This window comes from Ammospiza caudacuta, chromosome 1, assembly GCF_027887145.1.
Source record: "Ammospiza caudacuta isolate bAmmCau1 chromosome 1, bAmmCau1.pri, whole genome shotgun sequence".
Lineage (NCBI taxonomy): Eukaryota > Metazoa > Chordata > Aves > Passeriformes > Passerellidae > Ammospiza > Ammospiza caudacuta.
In genome coordinates, this window is record NC_080593.1 from 6,197,827 (window position 1) to 6,221,989 (window position 24,163).

The window sequence follows — 24,163 nt, forward strand, 5'->3', positions numbered from 1 at the left end:
TTTGGCTTCTGGCAGTTGCAGCTACATTGCTGGACTGCCTTGATACAGCTTCACATGCACATGTTGTCCTATGTGAACAGTTAGTTCTTTGCTAGGAGTGATAAGCAGCGTTACCATAGTGCTGCAAGAGGCAACACACTCAAAAGGGAAATATAATAATAACAATAACAATAATAATAATAATAATAGTAGTAGTAGTAGTAGGGCAGAGATGTTGTGGATGTCTCATCTCTGGAGGTGTTCAAGGCCAGGTTGGATGGGGCTTGGAGCAACTGGTCTACTGGAAGGTGTCCCTTAGCAGGGGAGGTGGAACTGGATGATCATAAGTCTCTTTCAACCCAAACCATTCTATGATTCTGTCAATTTGAGATAACTCCCACTTTGGAACTGTTTGCAAGTGGTGGGTAGTAGGGGCAGGCCTCAGCTATGCCTTTGCAGGGACTTTTTAGGGATTTTGGATAGCAGAAGTGCCATTGAAATATTAAAAACACTCATCTATGAAGAAGGAAAACCTCCAGCTAAATGCCAAAGACAAATAACAATGATTTTTAATGTCACACCAACGAGGGAAACAGTTATTTGTAATTTACTGTTTATTTTCATATACAAAAAGATAAACTTGAAATAGTTCTTTCTAGGTTTTTTTTCTCCTATCTGTTGGGGTGTAGCTGCTTCACACAGGGCAAATACTACATTCATACTGGTTTATTCAGACACCCAGTGCAAAGCTGAAGCAGCAAAACTCCAACTTGGCAGATCTAATTTCAAACTTGAGACTCTTTCTAAAATACCACAGTAAAAAGGAACAAAGATCCACTGCAAATTCATGAACTATGATACAATGTTCTTTCCAAAATGTCTTCATTTCATAACTGCAATACAATGGATGTCTGCATTAGGCCATTTTATACATACATTTTATATATGTATACTTCTGCAGAATATATATATATAAAATGTACATATATGAAAATCAGCACACTTCAATCCAAAAGGGGTTACAGCAACGAGCTTAACTCTCTATACTTTTTTCTTTAACAGGATACTTTAGTATAACTTTTTGTTAACTCAGTAGTACAAGCTATCTCTGTTCTACATTTTTATAGCTACAAGAGTGAAATATAACCTACAACATTTACATTTCACATATCTTGGTATACAAACAGTACTTAGTGAATTTGAGCCAAGGACCAAAAGACTCTTTAAAAATTATTTCACCATCTGATAGAGCTTCCTGTAATTTACACTCAGTCTATTCTGCAATCTTCTAAATCATTTAATCTCATAGTTTGAGTTTAAATCCATTCCAACTGGAAATCCTGGAGAAACAGGTTACTGCAAACTCTTATGTATACTCTATATATACAAGTTAAGTAACACAGCGTAATAAGACTTAGCTATTTATCCTAAAACTGATATACACATATTCCACTACGCTAGACAAGTCTTAGGATTTTATTTTATTTCTTTAAATAAAGCACAAATTTAGAAGTAGCTGGTAAAACTTACAATAGGATGGTTATAAAATGACAAATGGTTAGGGTGAGATTTCTTCCTGCTGGTGCCAAAACATTTTCTTGTGAGTTTTTGTACTATGCTGTGTTGTTTAACTGTATGCATCTAATGTTACATGCAGAAAGCTCTTTCCACAAGAATTGACATCAAACTGTACTTAAGTCAACTTTACAGTACAAAATTTGCCAAACTTAAGGATGAATGTGAAAATATTAACAGGTGAAAGATCAGGCTTTCAACTCTACCATGAGGATCATGCAGAATTCATAAGCAGATAGTTGGAACAGATTGACAATGGCATTGTGCAGGCTTATGGCATAGAATTGAGGCCAAAAATGTTACTTAGTTTGCAGTAACCACCTCCTTCAATCCTCACCCACTACGAGATTGATTTTTGCATCATAGTTATTCCATTGGAAGGCCAGCAGCATTGCAAAAAATCTCCTCCTCCTGGGAGATTTTAGTACTTTGATTTACCAGAGATAATAATCATCAACCAAGAAAAAAAAATAGGGAAATATCATGTTCACTTCCTTTATTAACAGTAAATTAATTACTGTCCATTCATTACCAGTAATTAAATGAATTACTAGTAGTGGTAAATTTATTAGCATTTGGAAAGCTACAGGAAAGCTACTATGCTGTCCAAGTAAAATACAGACTAATGTTGTATCAACTACCAGGATACATTTTTTTTAAAAAAACAGACTTTTGGGAGGGCAACACATAAAATAAAATGGTCATTTTAAAAATGGTCCCACTTTTATTTTTTCCTCCAAAAATATAGCCTGAACATAATTCTCTTCAGCAAAGTACCATTAAGAAGTTGCTGTAGTTGAAGGTCTGATTTTATGAGTTGGTATTTGGAAAAGGAAAAGGCCAGACAAGTTCTAGGTTTTGCCAACATATTTTTTGTTATCCACAAAGTTGCCAAGTCCACTTTCCAAAGCTATGAGATGCTCCAATCTCCTCCTCCTCTATCATGGCTGGATTTTTGGTTTCAATTGTTTTTTATTTTGGAGTTTATTTTGGTGTTTTAACAGACGTGGCAATGCAGAGATGCCATTGACTACTGAATTAGGATTTTAATTGACTAGGATGGTTACTGGTTAAACTTCAGTTTCTCAAAACACTGGAAACTGAATGAAGTATGGCCTTCTTTGTCACAAAAACAGAAGCTATGGAATTTTCCTAGAACATGTTTGAGTTCTGCAATACCAACCTTATTGGAATGTTATAAACTGAGTTTTTGTTTCTTTTAACAACTGGAAAGACTAAGAGGCTTCTGCTTCAAAATGGGCCAAAAATGCAGAAATGGGGTTTTATTCACATCATCTGCCCCATTAAAATACTGAAATAAAAGACTAATAAAGGAAGCACTTTTCAGAAAACACTTTTTCTTTGTAGATATCCAGCACAATGCCATTATAGAGCTTCAGAAAAGCCCTTTTGGTTTCAATGTTGGAATACAAAATAAGTTTTGCTTTTTTCCTTCAGTCCTTGGGGATCACTTTCCATTTACATATATATATCATATATATTATGATACATACATATAAACACCCATATAGAGCAAGGTTCCTGTTTGTGTATGTTACAATATTGTAGTATCAAGGAGAATCCAGATAGCAACACTGTTTAACATGAGGTTTGAGGTAATTGGTTCTTGAAATACCTGGATCACAGACTGCATCCAGAAATGACAGCTGGGCAATGAATGAAAAGTGGTTTTTTTCAGACAGAGATAAAAAAAATTAAACTAGTAAAAGAAAAAGAAAGCTTACAGCAGTTGCTTTTACATGGAAAAATAAAGGCACAACAGAATAGCATTACATTTCAGAACAGCTGGATGGACATAACACAAGTATGATCTCTTTCTGTGGAAGTGTCCTGACAAAAAGCATTGCTGCTTATTCCATAGGCTACTACTTCAGTCAGGGAACTGAGCATCACCCTAAAACGAGGCATGGAAAAGGAAGTCCCATGTAAATAAGGGACCAGGTGTGCTTAGAAAGTGTTCCAGGAACACACACACACACTCATGGTCACACAGGGTTGGATGGAAACTCTCCTGCTGGTTTCCACAAGGCTGGGACTTCACCAGAACACAGCTGAGGGACTCAGTAATTGCAGGAGTCTGCTTGAATTAGTGAGCACTAATTGCAAAAGGCACACTGTCAAACCAGCTCCAAGGCAGTGCCATGTGTTGTTTGGTTTAAAGCTTTTTTCAGTACCTCTCACCCATTGACACTGTGCTATCATGGCTGGGAGGACTAAAAAGACTGGAGTGAATTTTAAGTCCAATGGAAAATTAGGTTACATCCCCCTGTCTCCCCCCTTTTTAGAATACCTCGGATTGCTTACACAGATTTGGGAAGCTCTTTCTCTTAGTAGGACTTTGGACATGACAGTGCTCCCTTTCCTTAGTGCCTCCAACACAGACTATTAAATCTGATTTTGGGAGCGCAGAGCACATAGCTGTGTGTTCTGGTGAAGCCTGATTAGTTGTGTCACTTCAGAGAGAAGGAATTTCTAGGAACTGGTTTTATCAGGATTCCACTGGCAACAGCTCCTTACAGATCATACTGTCAGTGCAGCAGACACAGCTGCTGGGAGCGGATACGGCAGCGAGCGGGATCAGCCCGGCTATTTGGCCTCGGTAAATTCTCAACACCCTGACTTCACAACTCACTGCAGCACCACAGCATGTGCCAAAAGACACTGCCCACACATGGCTACTCGCATGAACATGTGAAAAAACTCCTCCTGGGTTAACTGAAGATGGCCATAGAAAAGCAATAAGCATCTTTAGCAGAAGGGATGTGACATGCAAGATAACCTAAACATATACTCAGTGCTGTCCTCAAAGCATGTCTAAGTACATCCAAACTTGCTCCTCAAACTGTTTTCAGGCTACACTTGCTCTATCCTCTATACTTTGATGTAGTGCACACTTAATTTAAACATTATATATATATAATTTCTTTATTTGCTGTGCATACACAGACCTTTCTCCCTTTTCCCTGCAGAAACATATTAGACATTACAAAAATAATTTGTGGTATAAAAGAATTCTCACACAATGTAGAATTTTTGTTTGTATATGTAACTAAAATATATATATATATATTTCCAAAAGTAAAAAAGTCAAAATGTCCTTATTTTCCTCTATTATATAGTCTATTTTATTTACAATGTTAGCAAACAATATCCTGTATGTAAAAGTGACAAAAGTTTGTGGGACACTTCCTGCTTAGCAACTTCCCAAGCAGAGTGTGGCTTGAAGAGGACTGCAACAGCACTGTCACACCTTATCACCCAGCACCTTCCTCTGCAGTACAAGTTCCTTCCATGCTAAGTGAAACCAGAATTTTTCCCTGCAAAACAGGGCAAGCTCTGACACTCTGCCTAGAAAGTCGTACAAGAGGAATAAAACATTTCAGTGCTGCAATGTTGAGGGGATCAGGATTCCTAACAGCCAGGCCTGACCCAGCCAGCCTGGAAATGTCTGCTTCCACTGAAACCACTGAATTCAAGTGGGAACAGCAGGGAGTCAGGAGACCCAAGGAAAACACAGGGGAGTTACTGGGGGGCACTCACAGACCTTCTCTTCAAAACAAAGACCTCTGCACTTCCATAGGTGTAACTGTCTAGCACATAAAGATATCCTGTAGGAGAATTTCAGCAGAATAAAAAGTGAGTTACTTTTGTTTTAAATAGAGATTTCTTAATGATCAGGACCAGCTAAAATCCCTAATTATAATTAATAGGCCTTGTACTACTTAACTGATGGTTAGGCTGGTTTATAGCCATCTCTTATAAAATGCATGTATATTTCAATATAAGCCATATACAATTTCCAGCCTTGCTGTATTAATGAAATTTCATCAGTAAGTAACAGTTCTACTATCTCAAAAAAACACTCCAGTTTTAGTTCCTGTGGTATTTCCAGTTTAAAATGCAGAGTCAAATTTTCTGCATCTAGGAAACCATCCCAGCCAGTGCAATAAATTCATAAAAGGGAGTTCCACCAGAGAGATGGAGAATCCTAGCTCTTAAAGTCAAGGAGAATTTTTACTCAGTATACTCAGTGTTAATATTCACCTATGAACTTCCATAGGAGGGAGGGAGGTGACCAATAAAATTCTGCAGCCAAATTTTTGAAGAGCTGCTTCCTCTAAGTCTGAATGGGAAGTGAAATTCAGCACTTGGGAAGTAAAGTAAGAGGTGTTGTCACCATCTTATTCAAGGGAGTGTTAAAAAGAAAAGAGCTTCAGTTGCTTATTACAGCTACACCTATGGATGTGCCCAATTCCTGACTTGGAAAAAGCCTCTGCAGTAACAAACAGAACCAAAATCATGTTGTCAATGAGAGTTCAAATGGATTAGAGGTGAGAAAACTACTTGCTTGACAGCTCAACTGTTGAAAGACGAACAAGTTAATCAGAGCTTGTCTTTGTTAATAAAATAAATAAATACCAGTTTAAGAAACAGCTTTATCCAAATTGGTACACATTAAAAGTTCAGGATTTCCTTCTATGCTGCAATAGCAAGACACACGTACCTACACACATATAAAACTTGTTATCCAACACACACCCAATTTGGAAATTCTTTTTCCAATCAGTTTCTGAATCCTGCTGACAAGATGATCTATAAGGAACCATTGCACCAGGAAGATGTAACACTTTACAATCAACATTCGGTCAAGGTTTGTACAGGGTCGTGCAGTTCCCCTCAGTAAGATAAGCTACATGTGAGAATTTGTGTTCATGCTTTCTCAAAAGAGATTTCAGACACTGTTTAATAGGCTATTAAAATAATATGGCACTTTCAATAAATACTTTAAAGCTTTTTAAAGAAATCAGGATAAAAAAGCAACTGCTGTAATGAGCCTGTTTTAGCTATAATACGTAACGCTGAAGGAAAAAATCCAGAAGAGCAAACAGATATTAACAGTTAAAAGACAGTACAGCTTTTTTTCTTTCTGCAGCAATAGGAACTGGCCCCCATTCCCTGGGGAAAGGGAGCCAGCCCACCTCAAAACAAGTATTCACTCATTAACTGCTCTACACTCCACCCCAACCCTTACATCACTTCACTTCTAAGACATAATCACATTTTCATATAAATCTCAGTGCAGAAATGTATTAAACATGAAAAATACCGATCCTGCAAACATTTACAACCACACTTAACATTAAGTGAGTGCCTAATGTCATGACACCAGAAGAGCTACCTACACCCTCAATGCTAAGCATAGGTTTGTTGCAGCATCAGGCCCAAAGGTGCCAATGGCCACCAGGGACATTGGCTGGGTCTAAACGGGATCGTTCTGTCTGGTTTTGTCAAGGTTTTCTCAACAGAAGCACATCAAGAAATAGAAACTTTCAAACCTACACACGGAAACACAGTTACATGTGTGTACATACTAATATGCAATATACATTCAGTAACTTGAAAGAATAGGTTAAGACTTTATTCAGATAGACAAATTAAGGCAATTCTCTTAATGTCTCCTCAAGATAAAGGACCATGTCCTCATTTGTGACCTCTAGGTTTTAAAGCTATACTTTTCAAGAAATAGATTTCAAATTTTTTTTAATATTTTCTCCAATTAGCAGTTTCTTTTGCTTAATAAATTATATCTGTGCAAGAGTGCACACTGATAATTTGGCAGTGGAGAGAAGTCCAATTCATTTATATATAATACAGACTTTTTACATTTCCATTACAGGGTGATTAGTTTAGGACTGCATTTTGGCTTAACACAAAGAAAAATTTAGATCTGGCCATCCAATGGACATAACTTTGTCAGTCTAGCAAGACACAAAATTCATGTTATATTCAAAGTAAAAAAAAAGAAAAAATATTAAAAAAGAAAAGAAAAAGGAAAGAAAAAGGAAAGAAAAACGAAAGAAAAAAAGATGTACTGTCCTTTCACTAAAACAGACCAAAAAAAAAAAAAAAACTAACATAGAATGGAAACAGCCTTCACAAATAAGAGTGAATAATGCCCAGGTACCTTATATAGGCAGTTATTCCACAACTGTATACAGTTATTTACAATGGTGCTTTATTAAACAAAACAACAAAAAATGATAGCACTTCCTAAAAGATTTTGGAACTTTTTTTCTTTTTTAAATTTTTTTAAAACTCCCTTGTCATAAAAGCCAACTTACATTAAAATATACTTACTACAAGACAACACAACTAACAAAATATATAATAAAACTCATACAAGTAGAAAATTCTGAGGTATTTCTGGTTTGAGGTGGTCTGTGGTCATGAAGTTCTAAATTTTTTTTTCAGTTTAAACCTCGGAAGCCACGTAACGTGTATGTGTATGTTTTGTGTTTGGTTTTTTTTTTTTAAGTTTTTTCTTTTTTTAAACATTGCATGTTTTGCAAATTAAAAAAATATTTCAATGTTGAATCAGCAGCATTAGGAACATTCACTGACTAGAGCGAGTTTATGGCATAATAAGAGTAACGGTATTTTTGAATATGCACCACTTTAAGACAAAAGAGTTTCATCACAGAGTAAGGAGAAAGCAGCGTCAAAGAAACCAGTGGGAGAGGTGCTGTGGGAATCACTGCTGCTGAGCTGCCTCAGCTCCCTGCAGCCAGGCAGCTCTCAGATGCTACAGGAGCCAGCTGCCACCATTCACTCCCCCAGTCCCAAATTAATAAAGAAAAAGAATTTATATAACCAGCTTTCACCCTTTTCCTCTTTCCACCATCTGCGCCATTAGCTTGGGCTGAAAGATAATCAACCCAAGGCCAAATTCTCTCAGCTGGCTCACGCTTAAAATGAGATGCAAAAATTTTCTCATCTTCCAGTATTTTACCAAAGTGCTTCTGAAATCACACTTCCCCACCTGCCCTGATGACATTGAAAGCATCCTTCCTACTACCACCTGGAACTGAAAAATAAAAGTTATAGTCCTGTTTTGTTCTTTTACCACCCAACCCCAGACTCTGGAGGAAGAAACAAGTGCCTGTCTTCCAACCACTGCCTCTTCAACTCCGCTTTCTCCGTACGCTGCAGCCGTAAATACTCTGCCCAGAAATGTCCTTCCCCTCCTCTAATGGTTACCTGAGAAGTAGCTCCATAGCAAATGATGTTTCCCCAAATGCTGCCAAGTCCAACGTCACTCTCCCCACCCCTATTCTACGCTCCCCCCTTCAATTATACCATCAAGAATTAACATTCTCTGCCCAGTTACTTTTTTTTTTCCCATGTTACAATGACACCCGTTAGATCCGTAAAAGACACATCTGCTGTTTTTTTCTGAAGCTCACTTCCAAAAAAAAAAAAATTAAAAAAAATAAAAAAGGAACTGAACCCAAAACCAACATGGGGAAAAATGCTTTTGAGGAAGGTGTATTCTTTACATAACAGTCTTAAGTTTCCTCCACAGTTTGCAGCATTGCATTTTCGAAGGTGGTAGGTGGTTTTCCTTTATGTCACAGATGCTCCGCTCAGAAGACAAACTGATAAAGAGAAACCCAGAAAACTGAATAAAATAAAAACAACTGAAGTGAGTTTGTTGAGGTTCTGAGGTACCTGCACCTTTTCTGCATTCATTAGTCGGCACCTGAATGCTTGCTGAAATGTCCATTTTTTTTAATACAGTAGAGCAATGTGCTGGTAAAATTGATCCAATCCAAAAAAATAATAATAATAATAATAACAATAATAATAAAAAGTCAAGATAAAATAGCAGCTGCATTCATGGGTTTGTTGAATTTTTGTGATTTTGTTTTTTTTGTACTTTTTTTTTTCCTTTAAACTCTTTTCCTTGTCTTTTTTTTTTTTTTTTGTTTGTTTGTTTTTAAATCCGCTGAGTCTGGAAAGACAAAAGTGAACCAGGACCCAGCACTCAGATACTAGACTCTTTGGGTGGCAAGTCCACGTTGGTGACGGACGTCACGATGGAGACGAGGCAGTCCGAGGTAGTGCCGTTGACGGATTTGCGGATCTGCGCGATGCGCTCCTCGACGCAGCCGGCCGAGAGCCGCGCCTCCGCGTCGTGGTCCCAGCACTCTTCGATGGTCACGCAGAGCTGCGCCAGGCCCTGCGGACACAACGGCCAGAAAACACCTTCAGTCACCTGCCCTACCACGAGAACCACGCAGAATTCATAAACAGTGTCACCTGCCCTACCGTGAGCATCATGCAGAATTCATAAACAACGTCACCTGCCCTACCACGAGCATCCTGCAGAATTCATAAGCAATGTCACCTGCCCTACCATGAGCATCATGGAGAATTCATGAGCAAGGTCACCTGCCCTATTGTAAGGATCATGTGGAATTCATAAGCAATGTCACTGTCCTATCGTGATGATCCTCCAGAATTCATAAGCAATGTCACCTGCCCTATCATGAGCATCATGCAGAATTTATAAGCAATGTCACTGTCCTATCATGATGATCTGCAGAATCCATAAGCAACATCACCTGCCCTATCGGGAGCATCACGCAGAATTCATAATCAATGTCACCTGCCCTATTGTAAGCATCCTGCAGAACTCATAAACAACATCACCTGCCCTACCGTGAGCACCCTGCAGAATTCATGAGCAATGTCACCTGTCCTATTGTGAGCATCACACAGAATTCATAAGCAATGTCACCTGCCCTACCATGAGCATCATGGAGAATTCATGAGCAAGGTCACCTGCCCTATTGTAAGGATCATGTGGAATTCATAAGCAATGTCACTGTCCTATCGTGATGATCCTCCAGAATTCATAAGCAATGTCACCTGCCCTATCATGAGCATCATGCAGAATTTATAAGCAATGTCACCGTCCTATCATGATGATCCGCAGAACTCATAAACAACATCACCTGCCCTATCGTGAGCACCCTGCAGAATTCATAAGCAATGTCACCTGCCCTATCATGAGGATCACACAGAATTCATGAGCAGTGTCACCTGCCCTACCATGAGCATCATGCAGAATTCATAAGCAATGTCACCTGCCCTATCATGAGGATCATAAGCAATGTCACCTGCCCTATCATGAGGGTCATGAGCAATGTCACCTGCCCTATCGTGAGCATCATGCAGAATTCATGAGCAATGTCACCTGCCCTATCATGAGGATCATAAGCAATGTCACCTGCCCTATCATGAGGGTCATGAGCAATGTCACCCGCCCTATCATGAGCATCATGCAGAATTCATAAGCAATGTCACCTGCCCTATTGTGAGCATCACGCAAAATTCCTGAGCAGATAGTTGGAACAGACTGACAGTGGCAATGTTACATGCAGAAAGCTCTTTCCACAATAATTGACATCAAACTGTACTTAAGTCAACTTTACAGTACAAAATTTGTCAAACTTAAGGACGAACGTGAAAATATTAACAGGTGAAAGATCAGGCTTTCAACTCTACCATGAGGATCATGCAGGATTCATAAGCAGATAGTTTGAACAGATTGACAATGGCATTGTGCAGACTTATGGCATAGAATTGAGGCCAAAAATGTTACTTATATATAATTATATAGCTCCTAGCTAGCTCGAGCACTTTTCCTACCCTGATATGCAGAAAGACAAAACACATTCCAAAGGCTCCTGTCCTACCTTGTGTTTTCTTGAGAACCAAGGACGAGCTACCCTCCCAAGACACTTTTTCATAAACAAAGTACAGCTGTTACCAATGGGAGGCTCTAGAAAAGGTTGGACCAAGAGGAGGAACTACCTCATCACCTGTGTTTCTAATTGGAGATTCTTGTAAATTATGCTAATCAGCTAAACTTATAAAGATATATTTGCCCTATGTGGGGTGGGCATTTTTCCACATCTGCCCCTGGAGGCCTCCAATCAAAGAACAGTTTTTATATTACTTCCTATGCTAATATTGTCTCAAAAGCATGTTGTTTTATTTCTATATCTTTAAGGCATCATGGGCACCACCTTGTCAGTGGGTGGAGAGATCCACTCAACACAGCCAATGCTCTAAAAAACCCCTACAATTATTTTTTCCACAGTATGCCAATTACCATGTGATAAGCTTCAAAAATTACTTTAAATATGTGTTTTCATGGTTCTTTTTAAGCATTTGCTTTCTAAGGCTTGGTCGCATTCCGGCCCAAAAGTGCTTTTTCTAATATCAAAATAAATCCCAAGATTCAGCAGGTGAAGCTTTAAAAGACAACAAATATTAAGATTCCCATGATGAAACTGTGAGAGTGGCAGCACTGTATCAGTTTCTATGAAACCATTTGCTTTGTTTGCAATCACTTCCTCAATATCCCCAAAAAAAACTGAATTCAATGGTGTTTGAAGAACACAGCTCTTATTTGAACCCTCATTTGAAGTGGAACACTGTTTTTTACAATCCACAGCTCTCCCTAAATTCTGGGAAATGAGTTAGTACACCTGAGTCTAGCAAAATCTGTAGCAGTTTGGGAAAAACAGAGGTATTTGACTTCTTACTGAAGCCCAGTGAGATGTCATCATCTCTTATCTTCCTGATCTAAGGAAAATCAGCTCTTTTATTAAAAACGTGAGCCTGAAATGAACTACCTCTGGGAAACCCACACTGCATTTTGCTTCATTGTCTGCTTGCTTTCACATCTAATTAATTTTTCCTCCATAAACTGCTCCAAGTCTTGCACGGTATCTAGCTTGTGAGGAGTCTGTCTCCAATGGTATGGATGGTTTTCTTTTTCCTAATGAAAGGACTTTATTTTCCATTCTTTCACCATACTAAAGGAGCCCTGCTAAAGCACCACACACTCCACATTCAGCACTAGCTGATTATTCAGCTTGTTTAGTCTCTAAAAACAAGAGATAAAAAGAAAAGGGAGCACAAAGATGTTGAGCAACCCCTCATTCCCCAGAGCTGACTCTGGCTAACACTGGGAATGCATAACCAATCCCTCATTCCCATCACACAGGAAAGTATTTTCCACTGTTAAACCAGGAGGGACGTACGGGATGTTTTAGCCAGTGATCCTTGAACACGGGGCGCATCTTCTTGTGAACCACCACTTCTTGCAGGTCCTCCAGGGATGGGTGCTGACCTATTTCTTCTTCAAAAGGCAGCATGTATTCATCCACTGGACCTGCAGGGCACACAGAGAATCAGGTTAGGGCAGGAATGGCCTCAGCAGAGCCACAGTGTCCCCATGCATGAGTGAGCTGCAGCTCTGGAGCAACCTCAACCTACAGCAACAAAGGCTGACGTTCACATGTCACTGCAGACAAATGTGATTTACATTCCTCCTGCACAATGGTTTCTGCTGTCCCTGCTGCTTGTCTGGCTGTGCATTTTCCACCTCGCTGAGTTACAAATCCAAACCCTCAGCCAGGCCTCCAGATCTCACCCTTTCCTTGAGGAAGTTTGCCAGGTAATCCATGATTTATTTAATATAAAGAGCAGATCAGCTCATCCTCCCTACATTTTAACACAATTCAACACACAATAACCTAGAGAAAGATTTCAGCATGAGCATAATTTCATTTTAGCACTGACTAACAAGGTCAAGTATATACAACACATAATTTCTTGCTTTGTGATCTGGTTTGTTCATAGGTTTGACTCAGCCCTGACACACTGGAGCCAGATGCACTTGTCCCAAGTACTGGCTCCTAAGTGGAAAATGATTTCTGAGTGCTTTACTTATACCAGTTATGGCTGTGAGCTGCCCAGGGCCACAGGAATGAGACAACTGTTATGAGTATCAGTGCAGATGCTGGATGATAGCAGCAACTTGTGCTTATTGAAACATCATTTGGCTTTTGGCAATGTGTAGATGCTCTCTCACAAAGAGCAGCCCAGCTTAACTGATGGGCTTCTCAGGGTGCTCCATGGCACCACTTACGGTTTCTCAGTACCAAAAAATTACCTCTTTTCAGAGCAGAGATACCTCAAAAGGGTCATTCCAGATTAAAATAAAAGAGCTGACCACTTCATCTGCTCATGAATTGTGACACCAACAGCACAATGTTTACTGTAAAGAATGAAATCACTGAAGTGGCTTATCATTATTCTTGTTCACTCAGTGGCAGTCACTATACCAAACTGAAAGACTTGCTCCAATCAGGGTCACTTATGACTTTCCTTTTCCTCCAAGAGGAACCCAGGCTGTGGAGAGTTGCAAGTTAAATGTGCTGTTTACACAGCATCACTTCTGAGCTGAAGTGCAGATGAGGCTCAGTGTAATTTCCCATCGTCCCAAAGGGCACCTGAGCTATCTCAGCTGCCTGGACTGGCAGGAGATCATAAACATGACAGGAAAAATGAAAGTGGATATTTGGGGCACCTCAACAGAGAAGGGCAATTCCTATATGAATGATTTGTGTACCACTGTTTTACCTACTGTGCTCCCAGCCCCCCACATTTTACCTCTTAAGACTGTACATTTCTGAAGATGAGACCTTCTGTTACCACACACTTATGGGAGACATTTTAATTATAATCACACTCCTCAGTCCCACTGTAATGCTAACAAAAACATTTCAAGTCTAGGCAAGATGCTGTTGTTTAATGAACTTGATTTTCAGTTCAGAGCACCCATATTTATACAAGAAGAAAAAAGTTGGAGGAAGCAGCCTTGGAGCTATTACAATGATGTGACTGCTTCCCTGCCCTGGACATGGCAAGGGTCACTAAAGGACAGATGGGCTGATTGGACAGAAAAGATGGCCCACTTCACAGCATCATTTTAGGAGGAAAAAAAAGGAGAAAAGAGACACCATGAAGTTCAAACTTTTAGATCCTTCGGAAGAAAGTGAGATCCTCCAAAGCTGTAAATGAAACAACAAACCTAGCCCACTGCTGAGAGAGGGCTTGATCAGCAAAAGATCAATAACTAACGACTTATGACAGCAGGGAAATGGTCTTGTTGACCCAGGAAGCTCCTTCCAGCCCTGTGATCCTGCTATAAGGTGCTTTCCATTCAGGCTACCCCACTGCCCTGCATAAGGCAGGTGACAGCCAAGCTGGCTGTGTGGCTCTTCTCAGGGGCCCAAGGCATGCCCTGGTCACAGGCAGAAATGTGGAGTGCCACTGAGACCAGCACAGGGCAGGCTCAGGGGGAAAGGATACCCATCCTGTAGGGATCACCTTCTCCCTCTGAATTCTCAGCAATTTGCAAGGTAACCAACGTAGTAAAAAGTACTTTGAGGTTGGAGCACTTACAAAGGTTATAATATACAGAGAGCAACACTTATGTTAAAAAACAAAGGAAAGACAGGTTGGCTGCTTTTAATAAAAATATACCATTGATCTTTTTTTTTTCTTTAAACAGAGATAGATAAATTCTGGCCAACTAAACCACATTGAAACAGAACCCTCCCTAGGGAATAAGTCTTTATTCTTACCATCAACTGCTCTACACCTGGAGACTAGCTCCCACAACACCAGTCCCATTGCATACATGTCTATCCTCAGGAAGGCGTCTCGTTGGAAGTTGATTGCTCCCTCCAACACTTCAGGAGCCATGTACCTCCTTGTTCCCACCTGGAGAGAAAAAACACAGCTCAAGCCACATTGCATTTGGGCCCCTCAGCCTCTCCTGGGTGGAGGTGAGTGACAGCTGGTTTCATTAGCCTGGAGGCCACTGCTGCTAAAGAAGCACCTTGCTCAAAAAACAAGCAAAGGGGAGCTGTTTGTTCTGACACTGATTCTCATTAAGATCACTCCAGTCCAGATAAGCAACATAAAGGAGGGAGCCAAAGTGCAAGGCTACATGTGTGATACTCATTCAGTGCACACAGTTGCTCTGGCAGAACACCCTGCATGAAATTATGTCATTGGAGACACACAGAACACCCTGAGGTCAAGTCTGGCTTGAAAAGTTCAGTCCTCTTTCATCCAAAATAAAAACTCTCAACAAAAAAACTCCAAATCCAAACAAACAACTCCTCAAATAAACAAAAACAGAATAAAAAAAAAAAAACAGAAAAGGGAAAAAATTATATATCCTGAAATGGTAGGAAAAGGTGTTGTTTTTACAGCCCTAGCTAAAACAAGTCTCCTGCATTCACAGAATAATAAAACATGAACGCTGGCTTGCCATGGTTTGGAAAAGATCTGCTCTTGTTTTGAGGAAATAGGCTTGTAGTGCCTCCATTGTTATGGTTAGCATAGCTTATAAGGTAGGAGAGTAAACAGGACAGCAAAGAAAAAAGCAGCTTTCATGAGAATTTAAACACTTTTAATAATTTTCTTTAAGGAAATTCTCATCTCTTTTTGCTGAGGCAGTGGGGATAGAGTGAAACCATGGAAAGATATGCAAAATACTGGAAAAGTTAAAAAAAGGTGACAAAAATGAGCAAAGCTGAGTAAGGGTAACCCAGGAGAGTGTTCATTCCTTCTGAGATAAAGGTCAAAAAGGGAAACTACACTGGAGATGGGAATTCAGAAAGCACTGGAGGCACAAGGAGAGGATGATGGACTTGCTGTCCTGGCATGGGAGCAGAATGAGGGGCTGCTTGCTGCAACAAAAAGGCAGAAAATTATGAACCCATAAAATTGTAGTATATTGTTTACACAGTGCACAGCCAGCTGTGCCAAAGGTCTCCCAAGCAGCCAGGCTGGCTGAATTCTTAAAATTAAATCAATAATTTTTGGATTATTAATACTAGTATTGTGGTATCATTGTTAATATTTAGGAGCTTTAATATTTATGTTATGGCCTAGAGAAGTGCTGGGTGCAGCAGACTCCAAAACTAAACACTTCTAACATTCAGCTGGGCTGTCTTGCCTTGCTTTAGTCAAGAAAGGCTGGGCCAGATGATCCTTGAGTCCCTCCCAACATGGTATTCTGTGATTCTGTGGATATTTATACCAAAACAATAGAGACAATGTGTCTGAAGGAGGAAGCCACCTGACCCCAGAGCTGGAGGGACCTCACCTGCACAGCAATCAGAATGTTTGAGCACCCTCCCCACTCACTCAGGTTACAGCAGCTCCCAGAATTTATGTCATGGAAAAAACACATATCTCAAAGAGAATTAAATGCATCTACACAAACCAGCCCTCACTCCAGAGAAACTATGGCAAGGCCAACTTTTTTAAAAGTTAAAGGTAATGATTACCTGTCCATGAGTGTCCCCTGGAGGTTTTCCAGGTTCAAACCGTACAGCCAGTCCAAAATCAGCTAGCACAGCTGTCAGGTCATTCTTCAGCAAGACATTTTTACTCTTGAAGTCCCTATGGACAAGGCAAGAAGTAAGGGAAGGGTTTATCATGGCATGTGTGTAAATCACACTGCAGCACACACATTGTCTATAGGCTCAGCAGCTCCCAGTAAATCAGCTCCTTTCTTCCCCAGAGTCTCAGCATGGCCAGTGCTGTAAACTTGGCTGCTCCTCACTGCCCTTGTCCCCAGAACATGACCAAGCAGCCCTGAGCTGACCAGCACAGTCAGCCAAACTCCACAGTGAATTAATCTCAAAATAAAATCTGGTCTGAAGGGGCTCTTTTAATTAGAGCAAGCTGTATAGAAGGGACCATTTCTTTCTCCAAGCACCAGCTCTGGACCCCCAGCTACTGGGCCCTTCTCATTCCCAAGAACAAAACCAAGGCAGGTTAAGGGAGTTCATTACTCTTCATCCTGGTAAGGATGTTTGCTCCTATCTACAAAATCAGATCTTTCTAGAAATCAGCAGATGCTGGTGAGACTCTCCCCACTCTGACTACATGCTTCAACAGACTTTTGCCACAGTCATCCATCAGCCTTCTGCTGTAATTGGTGGATTGATCTTCCCTGGAGAATTCAGAGAGTTGGGAAGCAGGCAGGGAAGGGGGTGAGGCCACACAGACACGCTGTCAGGGTCAGAGCAGGCAGCTGACAGGCAGGTGTAATAATTTGCAGTAGAGATGGTGGCTCTGTGCTTGAAGGGGACATTTGTGTCAGTGCTGTGCTGCAGCAGGATCATTTCAGGGCAGCTCAGGTAAATCTGCAGGGGCTGGGAAGGATTGGGGGTGGAGGAAGATCACACTGAGATGCCAAACCAGTCGAGCCCTGTTCCCTGGGCTTCCTGCATTTTCATCTGAAAAGGAATGTTTGGCAATCTAATTAAATTACAGACCTTAGACAGCAGATGGCAATTGTCCTGTATGCTCAGCATTATAACTTCCCTACCATCAATTCACTCGGTGACCCTGCTGATTGCAGGACATTGCAGGCCTGCACAAAATAATTAATGAGGGCAGATACAATTGTTCTGCACTAGAGAGACCTGTCAAAAATCTTTGTGAAGAGAGAAACTGCTGGACCATAGAGAAGGGGCTGCTCCCTGCAGCCTCACATGCCAGAGCATCAGCTCAAAGCACTGCAAGCAAAAATCACCCAGCCCCTGATTCTGAGCTTAAAATATCAGAAGAGAGGATTTATCCTCTCTAAGCTGAACACAGTGTGATGGGCATTTCTGGCTTGAGGATTAAGATGGGGGAAGTGGGTGTGAAGTTGGAGGGCACTGTGCAGCCAGTGAACCCCAGCAGAAACCAGCTTCCATCAGCTCTAGGGACTGAGTACAGCTTTGCAGAGCCTCTCAAACATTGGAACCCCTCCATTACACAGAAAAACTGCATTTCCCTCTATCTGGCATCCCAGGGACTGCCTGTTTCCATGCCATGGCAGTTTCCCCACAGGCTTAGGAAACAGCCATCACCTAATGACATGGATAAACGCCTTTGCTCCTTCAGCTTTAGGGGATTATGCCCTCAGGATGGTACAGATTGTGCATGAGATTTTTACAAAGCAGTGGCTCGATGAGGACCACACAGAAATTATCAGACAATCTGCCTGAACCATGTGGTTCCAAGGTGAAACCAAGATGTAAACCAGCATTACTGTACCAGCATGTGCTGCTACTCCTCATCTGCAGTGCCCTTCAGGCATGCAACAGTTAACTCCTACATCTTGATACACCATGCAGGGATTTCCCTTTGCAATTCCATTTTCCCCCCCATTTCCATACATTTCCCCATTTTTCCATGCTTTCCTTCCTTCCTTTCACAAACCACCTTGAAGTCTGAGCTGCAATGCAAATGTACCCAGGCTAGGGAGAGGGACTTAATCCAAGCCATGCCAAGTAGATTTCCCATATGCATTAGACCATCCTAAAATGGTCACTGCCAAAGAAAAGTGCCGTGAAAGGAAGAATTTTTAAATTTTTTTTTATATAGCACTTCAAACTAGGGAATACAGAACAAGCAGACTATGAGAAATGGGTGAGTTAATTCGATTGAGACACTGGAGATTTTATTTGCAGCTTCCACGTGGGGGCACTTTTGCACCAACAAGTGATTCCATAACCTTAATCCTCCTTGTGGTGCCGGGGGCCAGAGAAGAGTTGGCTGAACCCCTGCCCAGCAGTGACTGGGGAGTCCCACCTGGCAACCCCAGCATCTCCATCCATGTGCACCGTGGGAAGCCATTCAAAAACAGCCTCCACGCCCCCCTCCCCAGATGTAAAATGCATTTAGTGTTTTCTTTCAAAAATAAAATTAAAAGGATAATCCGAGGGAAATCCCTTGTGTCCTGAAACCCCTCCTCCACTAGGTATGTGCTAAATTCACACAAATGCTGCATTCTACAGCTTTCATCACCAGCTAAATGGACAGGGACACTAATGAGCACGATCTGTTGCTTTAAAGCCTTTCTATAGCCTTCCTCTGTTCCCCACCCTCAGGAATTTTCATCTATAAACCACTGCCTTTATTCTACAGGGACAAATGTCAGGGACACAGGGGTCAGCTCCAGGAGCAGCACAAAGGCAGCTGCAGGTTCTTTCAAAAGTCCCCAGCTCTCCAAAACTTTCAGGTTTGGGGAGGTGGGGTGTTTTGGGGGCAGGGATACCCCTGCAAAAACAGGGATTATCTTGCCATACATGAAGCCAGGCCTGCTAGATCAGGTACAAATTGCTGCAGCTGGACGTGGGGTTTAAGTCCCTCCTAGATGAAATGGGTGGGTAGTGGGGGGAGTATGGCCACGGATTACAGCCTGTAAATCCCTTCTGGAAATCTCCCCCATCCTGCCCTGCCACAGCAAAGCACTCAGAGGAGATGCTTTAATCTAGGGCAAGCAGTGTGGGACTTTGGAGAAGGGCTGAAGCATGAGGATGGTTTAACCCAGCTGCTTTCTTGCTGCACTGCCACCCAGGGGGGTTGAAGAGAGTGCCAGGAGGTCCCAGGGCAGGGTGGCACCTGCTGTGGTGTCTCTTATAAGCATCTTGGTACAATTTGGGCCTTATAAAACTACAGGGAAAAGTAACTAGGAGCCATTTTCTGCATTTCCACTGTTTCTCCATTTTTTACCTAATGATCAAAGGCGCTGTGGAAAGACACAGTGGAGTTATCAGTCTAAATCCTGGACCTGGAAAATAGGGTCCAGCTCCTGATACAGCCATTGTGATGGTGTTCACAGGGGTCTCAGGTTGAGGGAAGAGATGAGGATCTGACTCCATGTTTCAGAAGGCTTGATTTATTATTTTATGATATATATTACATTAAAACTATACTAAAATAATAGAAGAAAGGATTTCCTCAGCAGGCTAGCTAAGAATAGAAAAAGAAGGAATGATAACAAAGGCTTGGGTCTCTGGGCTCTCTGCCTGAGCCAGCTGACTGTGATTTGCCATTAATTAGAAACAACCAACATGGAGCAATCACTAATGCACCTGTTGCATTCCACAGCAGCAGATAATCAATGTTTACATTTTGTTCCTGAGGCCTTTCAGCTTCTCAGGAGGAAAATCCTAAGGAAAGGATTTTTCATAAAAGATGTCTGTGACATAGGCATAAAAATACACAGATCATAATGTGATGATATTACCAAGCCAAGTCCTTTCAAAGAGTGGCTCTGCAGCAGCAGAATTCCCTTTCCACCACAAGGGAAGAGTTGATGGAAGAGGGAAACCCCTACTCTTTGGACATTCACCATCAACCATTACCAACTGTGCTATTCCACAGACAAGACACTTATTTGCCCCTCAGCATTTTATACATGGTTGAAAAAAATTCTTGTCCTAGCACAAGATTTGATGGGTTGAAAAGCCTTTACTTCCTAAAAGCACAACTTCCTCCTCCATTCAACAGCATCACTTCAAAGAGTGTCAACAAAAGAGGCCTTACCTGTGTGCTATGGCAGGTTTGTGTCCTTCACCTTTGCACCAGGGGACATCTTCATGAAGGTAGGACAAGCCACGGGCCATTGTTTCTGCAACATGGCAGAGCTCATTCCAGCTGATGATGTTGCCCTTCAGGTAATCTGTCAGAGAACCCTGCAGAACAGGACATTGTCAGTTCTTAATCACAGACCCCTCTATGAGACAGATGTGCCAACTCATCAGTTTAGAGAATGCTTGAAAAATCTGAGCCTTGATTTAATGGTGGGGGGGAATCTCTAATGAAAACAAAAATAAAAAATAAAGATCAGAAATGTCCGTGACTTTTCAGCCCTTGACAGCACAGACCTCCTGATGTCTACTTACCTGCCAGGGAAAGGGAGGGAGGTAAGGAAGGGAAAAAAATCCTCTTTAACCAGAGCAATTCATCCAACCTCAGCAAGGGGAAAGCCTTCCATGCAAGATGAAGCATTGTATCAGCTGGCTGTGCAATGATTGACTCAAGAAGACCTTGGATTTACCAGGGGGATAACACTGCTGGCTCAACCCCAGATCTGCACATTTGTTTGAAGTGTTAGTCATGGTTTATAACTAAAGCAATCCATGAAGGGGGAGATGTGCCCCAAGCCTCAAAAGCAAACATGGAGCCCATCTGCAAGGGGCAAGCTGGATCTGTGAAATCTCCCATGAAGCTCATCTATGCACATCAAGAGATGGTGACCACTACAGATGTGAGCTGTGGCCTTTTGTGCCTCTCTCCCTTCCTAAATTCCACTTTTATTAATCCTTTATTTGTGTAGGAAAGCTCAGAAAACTAAAGGAAGGGCATTTGAATCAGGGGAGCAGGAGCACTTTGCTATCACAGAATCATGGCCCACCAGGAACACACTGGGGGAATTAGAGAGATTATAATCCTGCTGTACCTCCCTCTCTGCCTTCCCAAAATGTATATGCAATTATACATTACCTTGTCGTGGAAAGCTGTGATCAGCCAGAGCTCTGTCTCCAGGTTTGTCCCCCTTTTCTCTGCTGCGATAAATTGCAAAAGGTTTTCATGCTTCATGCCAGGAGTGTTGAAAATCTCCCTCTCACTCTGCCAAGATTGCTTATCCTGAAGCAGGGAGAAAGGCACCATCAAAGATCACGCTTCCCTTTAAAGCAAACAGCTCCTTCAGTGCAGTCAGAGCTGCTCACACTACTCTAAAAATCATGCTCCTGTGTTAGGATGTGATGCATCCCTGCAAAAAAAGGCTGTTTTCCCTAAAGAAGAAAGACAAGTTATCCTCAGTCTCCCCTCTCCAAAATTATCCTCAGCTGTTCCTAGAGGACGTGTGGGGAGTGGAGAGGAAGCCAAACTCAACCTTACTGAGAAATAATATTTTTCAAGATTTCCTAAGGATACTTGCAAGAAGAAAGCCTGAGTAAACAGCACCCAGGATCAGCCTTGCAGTGTAATTGCTGCAATTGCAAAATCTAATCTAGGCTCTATTGAATATTTACTAGTAGGTCACAGCTGGCTTGGACAGAAGATGTGCAGATCTCTTTTGACAACAAACATGAGGTGAAAAAGTAATGAAGGAGACAGCAGAGGAGCACAAAGATGTTTTCTGTAATTTTTGTTTCACTTGACATTTGATTGCTTAACTCTTTTCATCTGCAGTTCCTAGAGAATCAAGTCAGGAGCGTTCAAAGGTTTCCTAGAGCAGAAGACAGGAGCTGACAGAAACACTGCAGCACAATCAGCTCTCACAGCACCAGGGCTCTGCCTTTGGAGGCTGTAAATGCTCACTAGGTTTGGATCCAGATTTACAACCCACCCAGGCAGGACACAAAGCCAGGGCTCTGGCCCTTTGTGTGCACTCTGGGCACTGCAGCGGCACCCTTGAACAACACAGGCATTTGCAGGGAAGTTAACATAGCCTGTAGATTTCAGAATGTGCTTGTTTTTGCCCTTCTTGCAACAAGCACTACTACAGGAAGCATTTGGCAATGAGATAACACAGGGAGAAGTGTAGGAAGGAAGGGTCCTTGAACTTTTTCCCCCAGCAGAAGAGCCCAAATGCATCTTTGTTATGGTCTCAAAAACCATAATCTCTACAGGCACTTAGGGCATCTCAGCACTGGTGGGGAAGCCCCTGGCAAGTAGGAACCTGATGCAGTGTCCCTATTACCTGAATGGGGAAGATTTTCACTGCTACATAGTCGTTCATCAGCTGAGCCTTCCACACGCAGCCAAAGCGTCCCCTTGCCTTGATCTCCAAGAGCTGCAGGGGCTTTAGGCCAACCAGGGGAGAAGGGGGTGGTGGGCCAGGATCCTGCACAAGAGAAAAAAACACGGTCACCAGCTGAAGCTGGGCTGTAAAATAAAGGGAGGGGAGGAATCCAGATACTGCACATGAGGAAAGAAGTGTGAAGAAATAACATTTATTTAATAGAAATTATTTAGGTGCACTGTTTGCAGCAAGAACAGCCTGAAATTCCCTGTCTTGCTTGAGTAGGGTTTTGGTGTAGAACACATAAAACAATCTACAACTCCAAGTGTCATTTTGTGACACTACAGCCTGACATACTCTGGGGGAAACCTGAATTCTCCTGTGTTTTCAAAGCAAAAGTTATTTTGGATGTAAAGCACTGATGTCCTCAAGGCTACCTCCTGCCAAAAGTGGGAACCTTTAGATCTTTGTGACCCATCTAAAACCTCCCAGTGCTCTTCCCTACATTAGCATGTTCCATGCCATCCCAGCCATGAGCAGTGAACAGTTCTGTCAGCATCACACAGATCACATCTGTTTAAACTCTGCATTTGTCCAGGAGAACAGTGTGACCCTGTGGGGTTGGAGCTCTGTCCCACCTGCTTTCAGATGTGAAAGGTTCACAGTATTATAGAATGGATTGGGTTGGAAGGGAGCCTTAAATATCACCCAGTTCCAACCCTCCTGCTATGGGCAGGGACAGCTTCCACTAGGCCAGGTTGCTCAGAGCCCCATCCAATCCAGCCTTGAACACTGCCAGGGATGGGGCAGCCACAGCTTCTCTGGACACCCTGTGCCAGGGCCTCACCACCTTCACAGGGAAGAATTTTTTCCTAATACCTAATCTAAACCGGTTCTCTTTCAATCTAAACCCATTCCCACTTGTCCTGTCACCACATGCTCTTTTAAAAAGTCCCCCTTTGGGCTCCCTTCAGGTACTGGAAGGCCACCCCAAAGCCTCCTGCACCTGTTCTCTGAGGGTTCATAAAACCTGAGCTTCATCAGGGAAAGGACCTTCCCTCCTCTCATAGAGCTGGCAGGAACTTTATCATCTCTTAGATCTCTGAGGCTCTACAAAGTTGGCTGAAGTCAGGCAATAGGTTTGGGAGTTTGGGAGGAAGAGCAGCCACCAAGCAGGGCTGTCTAATTCCCTCCCTCAGCTATCTCAGACATGGTGGTAACCCCACCTAAACTCATCAGTCTGACACTTCCATGGAGGCCAACTGTGCTACCAGCTTCAAAAAGCAGAGAAGTGCTGGAACCCAGGAAATTCCTCTGGCTGCTCTGGATAGC

General features: G+C 41.9%; 1 protein-coding gene across 1 annotated transcript in view; it reads right to left on the reverse strand.

The window, feature by feature from the left end:
* Nucleotides 1-7,591: 7,591 nt before the first annotated feature.
* The window catches only part of ACVR2B (activin A receptor type 2B), a 105,128-nt gene continuing 88,556 nt past the window's right edge, over nt 7,592-24,163 (reverse strand). The window contains exons 5-11 of the mRNA XM_058812742.1: nt 22,790-22,933; nt 21,586-21,729; nt 20,626-20,774; nt 16,584-16,698; nt 14,865-15,003; nt 12,474-12,604; nt 7,592-9,595 (exon numbers count right to left, since the gene is read on the reverse strand). Of these exons, the coding sequence (XP_058668725.1) occupies nt 9,401-9,595; nt 12,474-12,604; nt 14,865-15,003; nt 16,584-16,698; nt 20,626-20,774; nt 21,586-21,729; nt 22,790-22,933 (1,017 nt within the window). The 3' untranslated portion in view covers nt 7,592-9,400. The remainder of the gene's footprint in view (nt 9,596-12,473; nt 12,605-14,864; nt 15,004-16,583; nt 16,699-20,625; nt 20,775-21,585; nt 21,730-22,789; nt 22,934-24,163) is intronic.